Consider the following 15,880-nt stretch of genomic DNA (forward strand, 5'->3'; position numbering starts at 1 on the left):
TCTGTATGTCAAATATCATTGATAGCAATGGAACTCCCCAGGAGAAACCACAGACCCATGGTTAAAAGTGAATGTCTGGGGCTACTTGCAGCAGTTGTTCCCATTGCTGTGGGAAGGTACCTGTGGTGAAAGTGTCTGGTCTCAAATTGCCCTAACAAGAGATGCAAAGTTTTGAAATAACATATAATTTTGTGTAAGCTATGTTGCAACTTGTGGAATTCATAAACGAAGACCAAATATTTGGACCAAACTTTTATAAAACAAAATGCAGCATTAAAGATTCTGATGGTTCCTCTGCTTATAATAGGGCCTAGAAAACCAATGCAACAAGTAATGAATAAAATACCCCAGCTGTAATTTATAGGGAAGCACCGAATTCAAGATTCAGTTCGGGATTCTGCCTTTTTCATTAGGATTCGGATTTGTGCCTGGTCATACCGAATCCGAATTTGCATATGTACATTTTCGTCACAAAACAAGGAAATAAAAATATTATTTTCTACTTTTTCCTTTCCCGACCCTCATTTGCACATGCAAATTCGGATTCGGTTTCGGCCAGGCACAAATCCGAATCCTGCTGAAAAAGGCAGAATCCCAAACTGAATCCTGAATTCGGTGCATCCCTATAAATTACAGCTGGGGTATTTTATCCATTATTTGTTGCATTGGTTTTCTAGGCCCTATAACGAGCAGAAGAACCGGCCGAAGCTTTCACGTAGGATTCAGGCAAATTTTAAATAGTGGATTCGGTGCATTGCTAGTAATTTACAGTTTTGTCGAAGTATGGGAATCACACACTGTAGGCAGAATAACTGCATTTAGGATTTATTAAATTTCCACACAACATGTTTCGGGCACCAAACAGTGTTAAAACAACAACTTTATAATACCACACAATAGCACCGCCCACCAATTAAGTAAATTAACCCATTAAATCCTAGGTCCTTGTGATGGAGTTCACCAAATTCCTTTAAAAGTTCTCTTAGTAAAAAGTCCAAAGTGATTAGTATATGTGTATAGTCCAGTTATCATAGTGTAGAAAAAGGCTTCTTATAAATTCACTAGATAAGAAACAATTTAAAAGATTACAAAAGGTTACAAAGAATCAAACGTTGCAAAAGGTAGCTAAAATGTTAAAAACAACATTGTATCTCTGTGTTAATCACTAACAGGAACTGCTAAAAGCCTACCTGTTAAAAAAAAAAAAACCTTGGTACAACGTAAAACGTCTGGAAACGGTGGTGTTGGAGCAGCCAAAGAACGTGTAAAGGAACATAGAAGCAATATCAGGAACTTTAAAGCTGGAACCGCCACCAACACCACCGTTTCCAGACATTTCAACACTGAGAGACACAATTTAAGTCAATTAAAGTGGATGATATTGGAGAAAATTAAAATGCCTAAAAGGGGTGGGGACATTCGACAGATTCTTTAACAAAGGGAAGCTTATTGGATTAAAAAGATGGATACAATGCTTCCAAGGGGATTGAATGATCACTGGAGCCTCATTCCCTTCTTATAGTTATAATTATAAATTATGCCTGTTGTTTCTTTACAGATATTGAAGATTTCTTTCTAGAATAATAGGTTGCTACGTAATGTGCCCTATAGAAACCAGCCAATGGTAAGAGTTCATCATAAATATGTTTTACGTTGTACCAAGGTTTTTTTTTTAACAGGTAGGCTTTTAGCAGTTCCTGTTAGTGATTTACACAGAGATACAATGTTGTTTTTAACGTTTTAGCTACCTCTTGCAACGTTTGATACTTTGTAACCTTTTGTAATGTTTTAAATTGTTTTCTAGATAAGTGAGTTTTATAAGAGTTTTATAAGAAGCCTTTTTCTACACTATGATAACTGGACTATACACATCTACTAATCACTTTGGACTTTTTTACTAAGAGAACTTTTAAAGGAATTTGGTGAACTCCATCACAAGGACCTAGGATTTAATGGGTTAATTTACTTAATTGGTGGGCGGTGCTATTGTGTGGTAATATAAAGTTGTTGTTTTAACACTGTTTGACACACTTGATAAAGGGCCTTGGTGCCCGAAACATGTTGTGTGGAAATTTAATAAATCCTAAATGCAGTTATTCTGCCTACAGCGTGTGATTCCCATACTTCGACAAAACTGTGATTTATAAGAGGAGGCCAGGGACGGAGCTTCCAGGGAAACACATAGTCTGGCTAGACTAAAAGTGCGGCTAATGAGTGTAAACCTACTATAGAGACATTGCTAGTAATTTATAAGGATATTGGCACTTATTTATGAGTTCTGTGGACATAAAAAGCCAGGATACTGTAAAGCAAAAATATTTGTGTAGTGTTTATTCAACTGGCCTGTAGAGGTCACTGTGCTCAAGACTTATACTGTGCTTACTTTCTATATGGCTTGTGGTATTAGAGTTGCTTACAGTTGTGTAATGGCTGCATGAGCCTGCTAATAAAGCACTGTTATACTCTACTCATGCTCAGCTACCAAAACATAACATATTGGTGACAAGATGTCTCTTCTACCTCTGCAGCAGCTTCAGCTTTTCTCCCAAACCATGGTGAGCCTACCATACCTTTTACTGCTTGGATCCATTTGTTTGAAAATGATATTGTTGCTGCTGACCAAGGGGAGATTTCTGCTGCTAGAAAACGTGCTTTACTTATTCACTGCCTGGGAGCAGAGGGACAGTGTATATTCTATACATTACCATTAGCTGATGAGGCTTATGAAACTGCACTTACTGCTATAAAGAACGTTTTCCAAAAAACTCCAAATTACAAGAAAGCCATCTCCCATAGACTCCATTTTAATTAAAGAATCCAAAGTTTTTAAAATGATTTCCTTCCTTCTGTAATAATAAAACAGTACATTTTACTTGATCCCAACTGCGATATAATGAATCCTTATTGGAAGCAAAACAGTCGGACTGGGTATAATTAATGTTTAAAATGTTTTATTTTTTAGCAAACGTAATGTGTGGAGATCCAAATTATGGAAAAATCCCTTATCTGGAAACCCCCAGTTTCCGAGGATTCTGGATAACAGGTCCCATTCCTATATTAGCAGGGTATTGTGTGGCGTATTTACAGTACGTTGCTTATTCATGATAACGTTACTAGAAAGTAATGGAGACAGAGAGGCATCTCTAAAAAGTGGTTTCACATCTGACTAGACCAACATGATATATTCTTCTGCATCTGGGGTCAGTATAGCACAAATGTGTCTATTGTAACCGGGCAGACCAATCACTTGGGGGAAGTTAAGGATAAAGGCACACCTGGAGATTCGGGGATATTTAGTCGCCTCTTCTTTAGGGCGACTAATCTCCTTGAACTGCTTCCCGTGTCTTCCGTCTGCTTCAATAAAAAAAAAAACGACGCCAATGCACTTGTGGTGGTTTGATTTCCAAAGTCGCCCAAAGTTTACTGGTGAGGTGTTTTTTCATTGAAGCAGACGGAAGACACGGGGAAGCAGTTTGGGGAGATTAGTTGCCCCAAAGAAGAGGCAATTAGTCGCCGGACGACTAAACCCCCCCCGAATCTCCAGATGTGCCCTTACCCTAAGAAGCTGCAGGGAAAGAAGCCACTGAGAGAAAGAAGTTGCTTTATTAATTCAGTGAACTGTTTTAAGAATGTTTGCAGAAGTACCTGTGACTTCTTAAATGCCTTTTGTGAAGAAGGATAGTTTCATTCTCTACTATAATAACAAAGCACATTTTATTTCCAATTGCCAAAGCTAAAAATAAGATGTGTCTCAAGCACCAGGAGGCATTTTAATGCAGTAACTGTGGTTCTTGGCCAGGGCTATTTTATAGATGGACAAAAGAATTTCTCTCTGTGTTATTGTGTGCACTGTGTAACAGCTGTGCCCCAACATGTCTGTGTGCTCTGCAGTTGTGTGTGTGCATGCATGAGTGCTAAGAATAAACACTACCCAACACAGAAATTTACAAATTGAATTGTCACAAAAAAAAAAAAACACTTACCCAGTTCAAGAGAAAGAGGTAGAGGAAGTTCTTCATTATTTGTATTCGGGGACTTAAAATCAGCTTAAAAATCTCCAACCCTAGTCAAACGCTCTTCAGAGCTGAAGCACCAAGTACAATCTGCCAGATTCTCCAGACAAAACACCATCAATTGGACAAGGGGACTAGTGTATGCCAGGATTTGTGCAAGAGCCACACATCATTGTAGGCAGTAGAGAGCAGGCCCACGCTAAGGGGAAGTGCGTCGTACAGGGAGAGATGTATCCTAACCACAAGCAGAAAGCAGTTCTGTTTTTTCTGATTTCTTATCAAATCACTCCGAACATAAGTGATGACAACAGTTTGTCGCTGTCTTGCAGAAATCAGAAACGCCTCTCTTTTTAATGTGACCATTCCCTAGGTGACATTTATGACTGCTGGGTGACAAATCTTTCTTGTAAACCTTTTCTTGGGTGTCAGTTTCTAAAGAGGGGGTTGATCGTCAGTTTTGTCTTTAGGTTCTTAAACAGCACAGTCATACATCCATTTATGGGCAAAAGAGAGATTATGTAATTAACTGATTGCAGAAAGCTGCCCAGTAATACAGTTTAAAATTATTATTTCTTTTATATAAATATTTCTTGCTGAGTATATTACCGTAAAGAGATATTGGCACCAGAAATTAAACCCACCCCTTTTTTTTTAATTATATACATTTTTATGGCAATTTTGCCATAAAAATATTTGCCAGATGATTTTACTGATTTTATCTGATCAGTGAAAAACCATCGACATGACCAGGCCTGGTATATACTAGTATCTTTGACACCAAGGGGCAAATTCAATAAAGTGCAAATTTTCACCATCAACCGCTTCGCCACACTCCGCGCCACTTTGCCAGGTGCAAATTCATTACGCCTGTTAGTGAATTGCTGATGTAACTGCGGATGAGATTTTCGGGCGAATTGACGGTAGTGTCTGCAGGGCCGCTTCTGCTATGAGGCAAGGTGAGACCCTTGCTTCAGGCGGCAGTGAGCGGCCAGTTACAAGGGGTGGCAAAAAGTCGCCTCTTGTAACTTTAAGAGCCGAACTTCCGGGTTTTAACCCAGAAATTCAGCTCCGCTAGTGCAGAGAGCGCCATTGTGCTTACTTCACTAGCGATACTGCCCCCTTAGACCTGCTCCGACACTAATTTTTAAGCGCGGGGCAGGAGAGGAGGGGGGCGGAATCTCAGCAGCCCCAGAAACAGCACTGAGTGTCTGCCACTTTGCCCTTTAGTGAATCTGCCCCCATGAAGCCAAGTCCATTTATTGAAGAAAAAACATAAAAACAAAGATTATTTAAAGATTGTACTTCCTTTGTACCCTGACAGTCAAAATCGATCAAATAGCATCAAGGTGCCAGGCATGCACAGATTTCTATGTTTCATTTCACCCAACTTAAATTTATGAATGTATCACAGAATTGAATTGGGGGGGAAAAAAAAAAGTGGAGGCATGCTATGCGTGCTACGTGTAGCGCAACATGCTAAAAGCAGGCCCTTCCTGCAATCACACAAGCCACATCCACTGTTTTAATAAACCTCATCCACCAACACTTTCTGGTTTCAACCACTTTAAAGCAATGTCCTTTCACTATTTTAATTCTGGTAATTCCTTCTAATGAACAGTTTGGTGCTGAGTATGCAATGATTTACCACATTAAGTATGTGGCCTATAGGGACCCTAAAAGGAAAGTTATGCATGTGAATTCTCTTGTCTGCCAATTCAGCTTCTGCAAACATGGTACCTTGCAGAAGCACGTGCCTATGGTGCAATGGTGGAGGTGGACTGACCCTGGTAGCTTGCCATTGTATTGTGTGTAATAACACAGCACAACCCCCAGCATATTTTATATTACCCCACATTATGTAATATATATATAAGTCTCTGACCATTCCTGCGACAAGTCTCTAATTACATTTTCTCTCTGCAAAGTGCAGAGCTGCTGAACAAAAAACGAAATAACAAAAAAAAAAACAGTTTCAGATTGTCACTCTCTACATCATACAAAAAGGCAAACAACCCCTTTCAGTCTACTACAAAAAAATCATTTAAACATTAAATAAACCCAATAGGGTGATTTTGCCTTCAATATGGATTAATTGGGTCTTAATTTAGATGGTGTACAAAGTACTGTTTTATTATTACAGAGAAAAGGGCAATCATTTTTTTTTAAAAAAATTTGAATTATTTGGATAAAATGTCCATGGGAGATAACTTTCCTCTAATTCTGAGCTTTCTGAATAACAGGTGTCTGGATAATGGATCCAATATCTGTACTGTAAATGACCCGAATCAGTTTCCATTTTTCCGTTTATAAATTCATATACACAGGTTTACATGGTACATAAAATAATAATATAATTAACTGAAATGGAAAAAATGCTCTAAGTGTACAGAAATAACCCATATATTTAGAGTTATAGACAAGAGAAAAGTGATGTGCGGGTTGGATAAAATCCGCACTGACCCTAACCCGCCCTCCCTCAGCCCGCACCCAACTCCCGGGTTCCTTTTATAGACCCACTCCCGACCTGCCCTGCTGATGATGTCACAAAAGGGGCAGGGCAAGCAGACGCCCGTCTATAAAAAAGGAAGCCGGAAGTCGGAAACTGGCAGTGCACGGTGGCGGGTGGGGAGGGCAGGAAGAAGAGCTCAACCTGAAACCGGCCAGCCACCTGTGACGGTTATCATGTCGGCCCACACATCACTACTAAAGAACTAGCAAAACTTACCAGTCCAAACTGATTATGAAATATTTGCCTCTGCTTTGCGTGTGATTTTCTTAAAAATTAATATGGCATCAGTCTCTAGAAATGCAAGGTCCATTATTTTTCTATTCTGCACCATTAGAAGGACAGTCCTAAACTTACTGTACCATTAAGGTAAATCTCGACCTTCCTCTGTATGTGCTCTGGTCCTTTATCCAAACCCTAGGCTTACATACAGACAAGACATCACCACCATGAAGCATTACTGTGCTCTCAATATCAATAAAAAGGGAAATGTCTATGGGCATAATCTGTGTATATCAGATTCAAATCTTTTGCAGATAGATACACAGGATTGTTTTTATATAAATATCCTGCCAGAGCCCATGAGGCTACTGTTTGTCATTCTACTTAATATGCCCAGGAAAAATGAAATACCATTTATCTATAGATATATATAATCATGAAATGATGCTTGAATGGTCTTTTTCTGCCAATAATTATTGAACCCAGTTCCCATCAGCCCTTCATCATTTTTTGTTTTGACTGTTTGAGAAAAGTTATTTAATTAATGACAAATACATGTCAGAAATATCAATAGAATATCGAATTCAGATGAGCAGAAGTTATATCTTTTAATGACTAAGGGCAGAGGCACACGCTGCAATTTGGGGAGATTAGTCACCTGGCGACAAATCTCCTCTTCTTCGGGGCGACAAATCTCCCCGAACTGCCTCCCCTGCCTTCCCGCCTGGTAGAATGGAAATCGCCAGCAGGATGGCACTCGGAGCGCCTCGTGAGGCAGCTTCGGAAAATGAAGTGCTCTGGGTACCAGCGATTTACATTCTAGCCGGCGGGGAGGCAATTCGGGGAGATTAGTCGCCCTGAAGAAGAGGAGATTTGTCGCCGGGCGACTAATCTCCCGAATTACAGCATGTGTCTCTGCCCTTAAAAGGGGCAAATTTACTAAAGGGCGAAGTGACTAACACTGGCAAAAATTCGCCAGCATGACGCCATTTCGGTACTTCGCAGATTTACTAACTGGCACAGGCGTAACTTCACTAGCGAAAGAGACTGACGCTGGCGCTCATTCTCACTCATGCGCCAGGCGAAGTTGTGCTCTGGCGAAGGGACGTAACTACGCAAATTCACTGAAATGCGGATTTTACTGAACGTTACCTCTTGCGCTGGACTTGCCTTCGCCACCTGAGACCAGGCGAAGTGCAATAGAGTAGATAGGAGTTCCTCAATTTTTTTGTTGAAAAAGTATCTAAGTCCCAAAAAACGCTGGCGTCTTTTCCTTTTTTCAGGGTGATAGGCTGCAAAAGAGCATAACATTTTTCTGGGGTACCCGGCTTCCCCCCTACATTTCCTAACATATGGCACATAAACTATACAGTGGGCTCATGTGTAGGGCAATATAACAACTATATTTTAGTTTTAGTTTATTAAGATTCCCCGGGCTTGTGCAGTGTAATGTATGTATTTGCTGCAACATATACGTCCATTCAACTTTAAATTCCTGCAGTATGCAAATTAGCCAACGCTAGCGCAACTTCTCTCTGCTTGCTGAATTAACGCTAGCGCAACTTCGCCAGCGTTCAGCGCCCTGGACGCAACTTTGCATGTTAGTGAATTAGCGTTGTCTGAGCAAATCTGGCGAATTGTTGCGCTGTCTGCGAAGCCGTAGCTGGCGAATTTTCGAGTTTAGTAAATTTGCCCCAAAGTATATTTTTACCAGGTAACAGAGTACGGATATAAATTGTGCCCGCGACGCATACAATCTGCAATAATTTAGCCCCCACCCCCTTGCAATAATATGAATACACTGAAAAAATGTAAGACCTCTAAGAATGTTGTGTTTATGTGTAAATGCTTTTATTGTAGGTCTTTTGCTAAATATATATTTACAGGTACTGACTGTGTATTTAACCTACAAGCACACGTCAAATGTTATATCTTTTAATTTACAAATCATAGTAAAAAAATATTTACACGTTATATACTTTTCCAAGTAAAATGAGGAGCACATATCCTACACACAGAGTACGATACTAGAAAACTAAATATCCTGGGCGGGGAAGGCAGGATTTCATGTTGGAAAAGCACAGTTTGTCAGTGGTTAAGAGCAATTTAATATACAGGCAGGTAATGCTGTTCTAATAAACTCAATATAAAATCATTCATGCAGCGCTAATGAATCAATATCTGTGGCTTATTAAAAATACACATAAAGTGCCTTTTAAGAGGCAGATTTATTAAGGGTTGAACTGAAAATTCGAATTCAAATTTTTTTATGGTCAAAACACTCAAGTTTGAATTGTGAATTATCCAAAGTCGAATTTCAAAATTTATCACACTCTGGCCATTTAAAAATCCGAATTCGACTATTTGCAACCTAAAACCTGCCGAGTTCATGTATACTGTAAGACAATGGGAGAGGTCCAGGGACCAATTTGGACATATTACTAGCCCTTCGGAGTAAAAACTCGAATCGATTTTAGTCGAGTTCGGTTTGAATTATATTTGAGTTTTCGAGTCAGTTAAATTCGTGCGAGTTTTAGATTTTTTTCATAAATAACCCCCCAATTGAATTTCGACCTTAATAAATGCGCCTCTAGATGTTAAATAGATTTATAAACATTCATATTTAAACAAATAATCTCAATGAAAAAAAATAATAATTTAAGCATTGGCAAGCACCACGTCTCACAATAATTATAATACTGTTCCTGTAAACATTTTTGGTTTCTCTGTTTTTTTTAGAACAACAGCCCAGTTCAGAAGAATAAAGAAGAAAATGTTTCCCCCGTGGGGCATATTTTCATAGAAACACAACCTCTAACTTCTGTGACTTATGTATTTCACATTTTTTCAAATATTTCATAAAGCTACACACCAACACATTCCGAAAAATTAGACCCTGCGTGTCCAACAAATGAAAATGGAAGCCAACTTCGGTCATCGGTTGCTATAGAAAAGGCCAGCACCATGTGGAATCCATTGTTCTGTTGGATAAAATGACACTAGCGCTTAGTTGGATGAGCTATTTAGTAAACATTTCTGGTGTGAATTACAGCAGGAAATATGAAAAAGCATGTTCAGAGTTACTCTGTTCTTTTGTCACGTTTATTCATCATAGCCATTGGATGTTTCAGATGAGGTATGGGTCTGATTGCTGTTTTAATGCTATGATGCCACCAGTATATGTTCTGTGCCAGAACTCTGAACTTCTTAGAAGAGTTTTGGCAGTTATTTGAAAGTGCAAGTAAAATCTCTCTGCTGTTTAGTGTTTGGAGACACAAAGCCCTGTCACAAGAATGAATTCAGTTTGACCTCCTCAGAGGTCATGCCCCAAATGCAAGCTCATATCCTAGTTCCCGGGTTCACTACTTGAATATCTGTAGGGCTTAGCGATCTTCAGCGTCTGCCATGTGAAGGGCCATTTGTGTTCTGCAACTTTTTTTCAAACTACATTTCCTCCGAATCCGGTGCCATGAGTTCCTGCTGTCTCCATGAAATTACACCTCTCTGTAAAGAGAAAAAAAAAAGTTTTCAGAGATTGCATCTCACAGCTTTTATACAATTTAAAATTGAACTCTAGAACACATTAAAGGGATACTGTCATGGAAAAACATGTTTTTTCCAAAACACATCAGTTAATAGTGCTGCTCCAGCAGAATTCTGCACTGAAAGCCATTTCTCAAAAGAGCAAACTGATTTTTTTATAATCAATTTTGAAATCTGACATGGGGCTAGACATTTTGTCAGTTTCCCAGCAGCCCCAGTCATGTGACTTGTGCCTGCACTTTAGGATGGAACTACTTTCTGGCAGGCTGTTATTTCTCCTACTTAATGTAACTGAATCAGTCTCAGTGGGACTTGGCTTTTATTATTAAGTGCTGTTCTTAGATCTACCAGTTAGCTGTTATCTCGTGTGAGGGAGCTGTTATCTGGTTACCTTCCCTTTGTTCTTTTGTTTGGCTGCTGGTGGGGGGGTGGTATCACTCCAACTTGCAGTACAGCAGTAATGAGTGACTTAAGTTTATCAGAGCACAAGTCACATGACTGGGGGCAGCTGGGTAACTGACAATATGTCTAGCCCCATGTCAGATTTCAAAATTGAATATAACAAAATCTATTTGCTCTTTTGAGAAATGGATTTCAGTGCAGAATTCTGCTGGAGCAGCACTATTAACTGATGCGTTTTGAAAAAAACATGTTTTCCCATGACAGAATCCCCTTAAGGAGTTAATTTACTAAACTTGATTTTACAAAAATCAAGAAAGATTGTGATCTCACTTTTATAAATCACTAATTTTTCAGAATTTATTAAACCCAAAGGATGGAAAAGTCCGAATCAGAAAATCCGGCATCTCAGATCTGTCGAGGTTGCATATAAGTCAATGGGAGAAGTCCCAATGATTTTTTTGATGTGCAATACCCCTACGTTTTCGGGTAAAAATCTGAGTTTTTTTGTGAAAATTCGAAAAAATCCTGAAAAAAACGTGAAAATCTGATTTCTTTCCCTCAAAGTAAATTTTCCAGAAAATGTAATAATAAATAAGTGTAAAAACTAGAGCAGATTTGATCGGAGTTTGTAGCAGAAAATATTGAGATAAGTTCGGACTTTGATAAATAACCTCCTTAAAGAAAATGTATACAATTTCAAGAGAGTATGTTAAAAAAAATAATTGGGGGACAGTAAATCAATGGCGAGAGATTGAAGGCCAGGTTAGGAGTTGCACTCATGCTCAGCAACAACCTGAAAGTTTTTTGTATTGTTCTTTATGGGACTTTCACTTGTAAATGCACATTACAAAAAGACCAATGCAGGATTCTACATGGTGCTGCTAGTGGAAATACAACTAGAGTAAAGATTGCTGGAATGTATGCAGAAATACAGCATTTGGGATATATTGAAGTATTCTTCTTAAAGACCAAAATAAAAACGCTGAACAAGTTTGTGGCTTTAAAGGGGACCCGTCACCCAAAAAAATGATTCCAAATTCTATTTTATCACATTAGTCAAGCAAAATGAACTTTATTTACACTGTATAAATTATTTGAATCTTATTTCCTTCAGTCTGGGAATTCATAATTATAGCAAGCAGACAGCAGCCATTTTGTGGACACTGTTATTAAGACAAGTCTTGCATCATCTCAGAATCTTGTTTGTGCACCAGAATGGGGGACCCGATGTCCATCCCCATGCCCTGGTTACACAATTAAATGATGAAGAGAACGGGGGAATGTGGGGAGAGCAGTGACATCTAGGAAGTGCTGAATGGGAAGTGAAAGTAATTGTCTGCCCCGCCTCTATGCCTGAGGCATAGAGGAAGAGCAGATAATATTTGATTGACAGCTGAGATTTTTAATTGAGTTTACAACAGCTAGGAACGCTTTAGTAAAAATCAAGTACATAGATACACTCACAAATTATAGATCATTGTATGGAATACTTACGAAGCCGTTAATGTAGAGTTAAGGAGTAAAGTAGTTCTAATTCTGTACAACTGTGCCAAAGTAAGTTTTCTGTGTTGGGAAGACTGTGGATCTGACATGGTCCTTCTGGCACTGCCAGAAACATTATCAATGTCCATTTCTAATTCACCAGAAAACTGTTCAGGGAAAGATTTACTGTAGACATGGTCTGAGGAGTCCACTTCAAACTCTTGCAGGGACTGAAGTTGCTCGGGCTCAGATAATGAATCCTGTAATTTTTGATCATTTGTGAAACAAACAGATTTTGCCGATCCACTTTCCTCTGATTCAGAAAGATCTGAGGAGCTACTACTGCAGCTGCCTATGTTGACCACTCTTCGGCCTGTGCAGTCTGATTGAGATCTGGGTTTTCTGACATGCTCTTCCATGTGATTGGCTGTACGCTCCACCATGCTGGTCCTTTTAAACCCATTTGGGGAGATATATTTTCTTTTGATATTATCTGGTTGATAAAACATATCAGACCTTGGGGACATGAAAAGTTCACTTAGACTTTTACTTTGAGTCAGATGAGTTATTTCATCACTATTGCTAGTTAAAGGAACGCTTGTTATCAGATGAACGAGGCTAGCTTCCGACTTGGATTTCAGTACTTTCGATTTACAAGGTAGAAGTTGAACAGGAGTTCTCCTACGAAGTTTAGGAGATGAAGAACGCTGGGAACTAACCGATTCTCTCTCATCATCTGCCATTTCCTGTTGCTGTTGTTCTACAAACTCTTCCAGTGACGTTGGAGAAAGAGTTCCGTAAGCACTGTCGATGGATGAAGATCTACAACCATTTGGTTCCAGCTTTAAATAGTTGGAGTCAACAGCTGGGTGTTCTTCAGGAGAGTCCATACTCTCAAACATGTCTCTCGTTGGCGTAATGGATGATGCAGTTGTACTTAACGAAGTTTCATCTGACTGAGAGCCAAATGGTCCTTGTTCAACTTCAGGGGACGAAAGCTCATCGCCAGCATCAATGACGACCACTGAGATAGTTTCAGTGGAACTATCTGACTGACTGCAAAATATACACAATTTTGATGATTAGTGGGGCCATTAACATGAGATATCTAACATTTCTTTTGTATGAATTTCCAATAATGCAATATATAATTCATCAAATTAAACATAAAAAAGGTGTTTTAACAACCAACTTAATATCCAACTACAATATCAATGGCTGTTTAATCACCACCCCTAACCCTGGACCAGTGATCCCCAACCATTGTACTGTAAACACACCAGTTTTACCACTGCAGGGCAAAACAAAGATGTATTTTCATTACTTTAACACACTTTTTTTGGTGTTACTGTTCCTTTAAGTGGTGCAGAGAATCAATGTTAAAAACTGTAAATATGCTATAATTTGTCATACTCGCTTTATAAATAGAAATACAAAATTAATCAAAACTGCCAATATTTACATTTATTTATGGGCTTTAGGATTACCTGTTTAACATGTCTGTACTGCTCCGGCGCAGTATGGTTGGGGAGCTTGCAGCCGACGTCCCACTTTCCATATCTTCCTCCTCTTCATGAAGATGTGCCACCTGTTGCTGGTTACGCAGACACTCCTGTCTCATCCTTTGCAAGAGATTCTGAAACATCATAATTAAAATGATTGATGCCAGTTTCAAAATGCCAAGTTCCAATGTATATTTACTTCTGTAGTATAAAAGAAGGTCAGGTTGCCCTTTTCTTTGCTCTTGAATAGCATCTTAGTAGAAAATGCAGCAGATCAAAGATGCCCAACTGCAGGATTAGTCGGTTAGATCTTTGGCTGTCATTGGATGCTGGGAGGTTTAGCTAAATGCAACAAAGCAGTCTCGTATGCACTGACTTCAGTATGTTTTTGAAAAGTTTGCCATAAAGGTTATGGGGCAAAATACACTATAATATACATCCCAGAAAATACATGGTTTAAATTCTATGGTAAATGGCATTGAATTCTATATGTGGTTATCCTTAAGCCGTCTTCCTTACCTGTGCATTATGAAATGCTTCAATCCATCCTCTGCACAATGACTGCCCACTGGCTTGAAATGTATATGCAGCAACAGCGCTGCGGAATTCATTCAGATAGATCAGCAAGAAGGAACCTGCAATGGAAATAGTACAAGATAAGTACATGGAAAACATTGCATTATTTGCCCCCATTTACTTAGGTAATTAGGCAGCTACACATGTCTTTTATGTGTACTCTCATGTATTGCTTGATAAAGCGGCTATTACTTCCCTTACCAGCTATTACTTCCCTTACCCACTGACTGTCCTAGCAAATTAGGGAACTTCTGTTGGACATGGTTCTTCCTCTGAATTTCATTTTAGCCAACATTTTGTATCACCCTCCAGTCTAGTGTATTTCCATTCAAGTACTGATGTTTAACCACCTTCAAACTCTGCTCATGCTCTTAATCGAACTGGCACGTTATAAGTATAATGTCAATGTTGCAAAGCAGATCTAGACTCCCTAGACCAGGGGTCCCCAACCTTTTTACCTGTGAGCCACATTCAAATGTAAAAAGAGTTGGGGAGCAATATAAACATGAAAAAGTCTCTTGGGATGACAAATAAGGGCTGTGATTGGCTATCTGGTAGCCCCTATGTGGACTTGCAGCCTACAGGAGGCTCTACTTGGCACTTTACTTAGTTTCTATGTGATTAAAACTTGCTTTCAAGCTTGGAATTCAAAAATAGCACCTGCTTTGAGGACCCTGAGAGCAACATCCAAGGGTTGGAGAGCAACATGTTGCTCATGAGCAATTGGTTGGGGATCACTGCCCTAGACTAACAATTCAGCTTTGATAACCCAAGTAAAGTAATACTATATAGAGTTTGAGACATTCTCAGACAAGGCTTGTTAGCCTGACAACAAAAATGTCGTACATGTATTGAATTAATCATTGTGTATTTAGCACATACAATATAACAAATATTCAAGAAAAATGTATTTTCACTTGCCTGGATCTTTAAGTTCCCTGCATACAATTTTATCCACTAGTAGTGGCTGCCTAATTATTTTGGTTCTTTCGGCTTTTTTGACCGGCTTTGTAATGAGGAAGAGATCAGTGAACAGGAAACAGTAAACATCCATCTGAAACAGAGGAACATGCTGTCACGGAACAATGATACTTCTCATAATAATGGGCTTCTCATTTAATATTCTCTAAATTAGAAGAAACTTTATTGGGCATTTTACCTTTTTTTTTTATAATAAAAGTGTATCTGGTGCCAAGTAAAACATTTTCTAAAGTATACATTATTTATAATTATAATTTGAAAGTATGTCAGATGAACAAAAGAATTATACACGAGCTGCCTGTAATTCATAAAAAAACAACATGGTCCTGATTAAATGTATATAGAGCCTGGCCAGCTCACTCATGCATTGTCTGGATTGATTGTTATATGGTATATTAGTATAAGACAAACCATTTCAAAGGTTGACAAAAGTGCAGCAAATATCAAAATACAGCATGTTTTCCAGCTAAACAATCACCTTGCTATCTTTCCCTTCCTTCATCTTTAGACTTCCTTCTAGAAGAAGTTGGCGTGTATCTTCAGGAGATGTTCCAATCATGGGGGCTGTCAAATCTAACCTGCAGAATTCTTTCAGAATCTAGAACAAAAGGAAAACAGATAAGAATGCAGTTGGCACAGAAGAAAGAATGAAA

The 15,880-nt window shown here is 38.8% G+C and overlaps 2 protein-coding genes across 6 annotated transcripts in view; both read right to left on the minus strand.

Annotated features, from left to right (window-relative positions):
• Positions 1-4,990, minus strand: part of LOC121396514 (tumor necrosis factor receptor superfamily member 26-like) — a 30,480-nt gene extending 25,490 nt beyond the window's left edge. For both annotated transcript variants that reach the window (XM_041571484.1, XM_041571483.1), the window contains exon 1: positions 3,984-4,990. In XM_041571484.1, the coding sequence (XP_041427418.1) occupies positions 3,984-4,019 (36 nt within the window). In that variant the 5' untranslated portion in view covers positions 4,020-4,990. The remainder of the gene's footprint in view (positions 1-3,983) is intronic.
• A 4,353-nt stretch (positions 4,991-9,343) lies between these two features.
• The window catches only part of plekhg5.S (pleckstrin homology and RhoGEF domain containing G5 S homeolog), a 183,895-nt gene continuing 177,358 nt past the window's right edge, over positions 9,344-15,880 (minus strand). For all 4 annotated transcript variants that reach the window (XM_041571485.1, XM_018227969.2, XM_041571486.1 and 1 more), the window contains 6 exons: positions 15,706-15,825; positions 15,168-15,300; positions 14,190-14,305; positions 13,656-13,804; positions 12,181-13,224; positions 9,344-10,245 (listed from right to left, as the gene is read on the minus strand). In XM_041571485.1, the coding sequence (XP_041427419.1) occupies positions 10,236-10,245; positions 12,181-13,224; positions 13,656-13,804; positions 14,190-14,305; positions 15,168-15,300; positions 15,706-15,825 (1,572 nt within the window). In that variant the 3' untranslated portion in view covers positions 9,344-10,235. The remainder of the gene's footprint in view (positions 10,246-12,180; positions 13,225-13,655; positions 13,805-14,189; positions 14,306-15,167; positions 15,301-15,705; positions 15,826-15,880) is intronic.

This window comes from Xenopus laevis, chromosome 7S, assembly GCF_017654675.1.
Source record: "Xenopus laevis strain J_2021 chromosome 7S, Xenopus_laevis_v10.1, whole genome shotgun sequence".
NCBI classification, from domain to species: Eukaryota; Metazoa; Chordata; class Amphibia; order Anura; family Pipidae; genus Xenopus; species Xenopus laevis.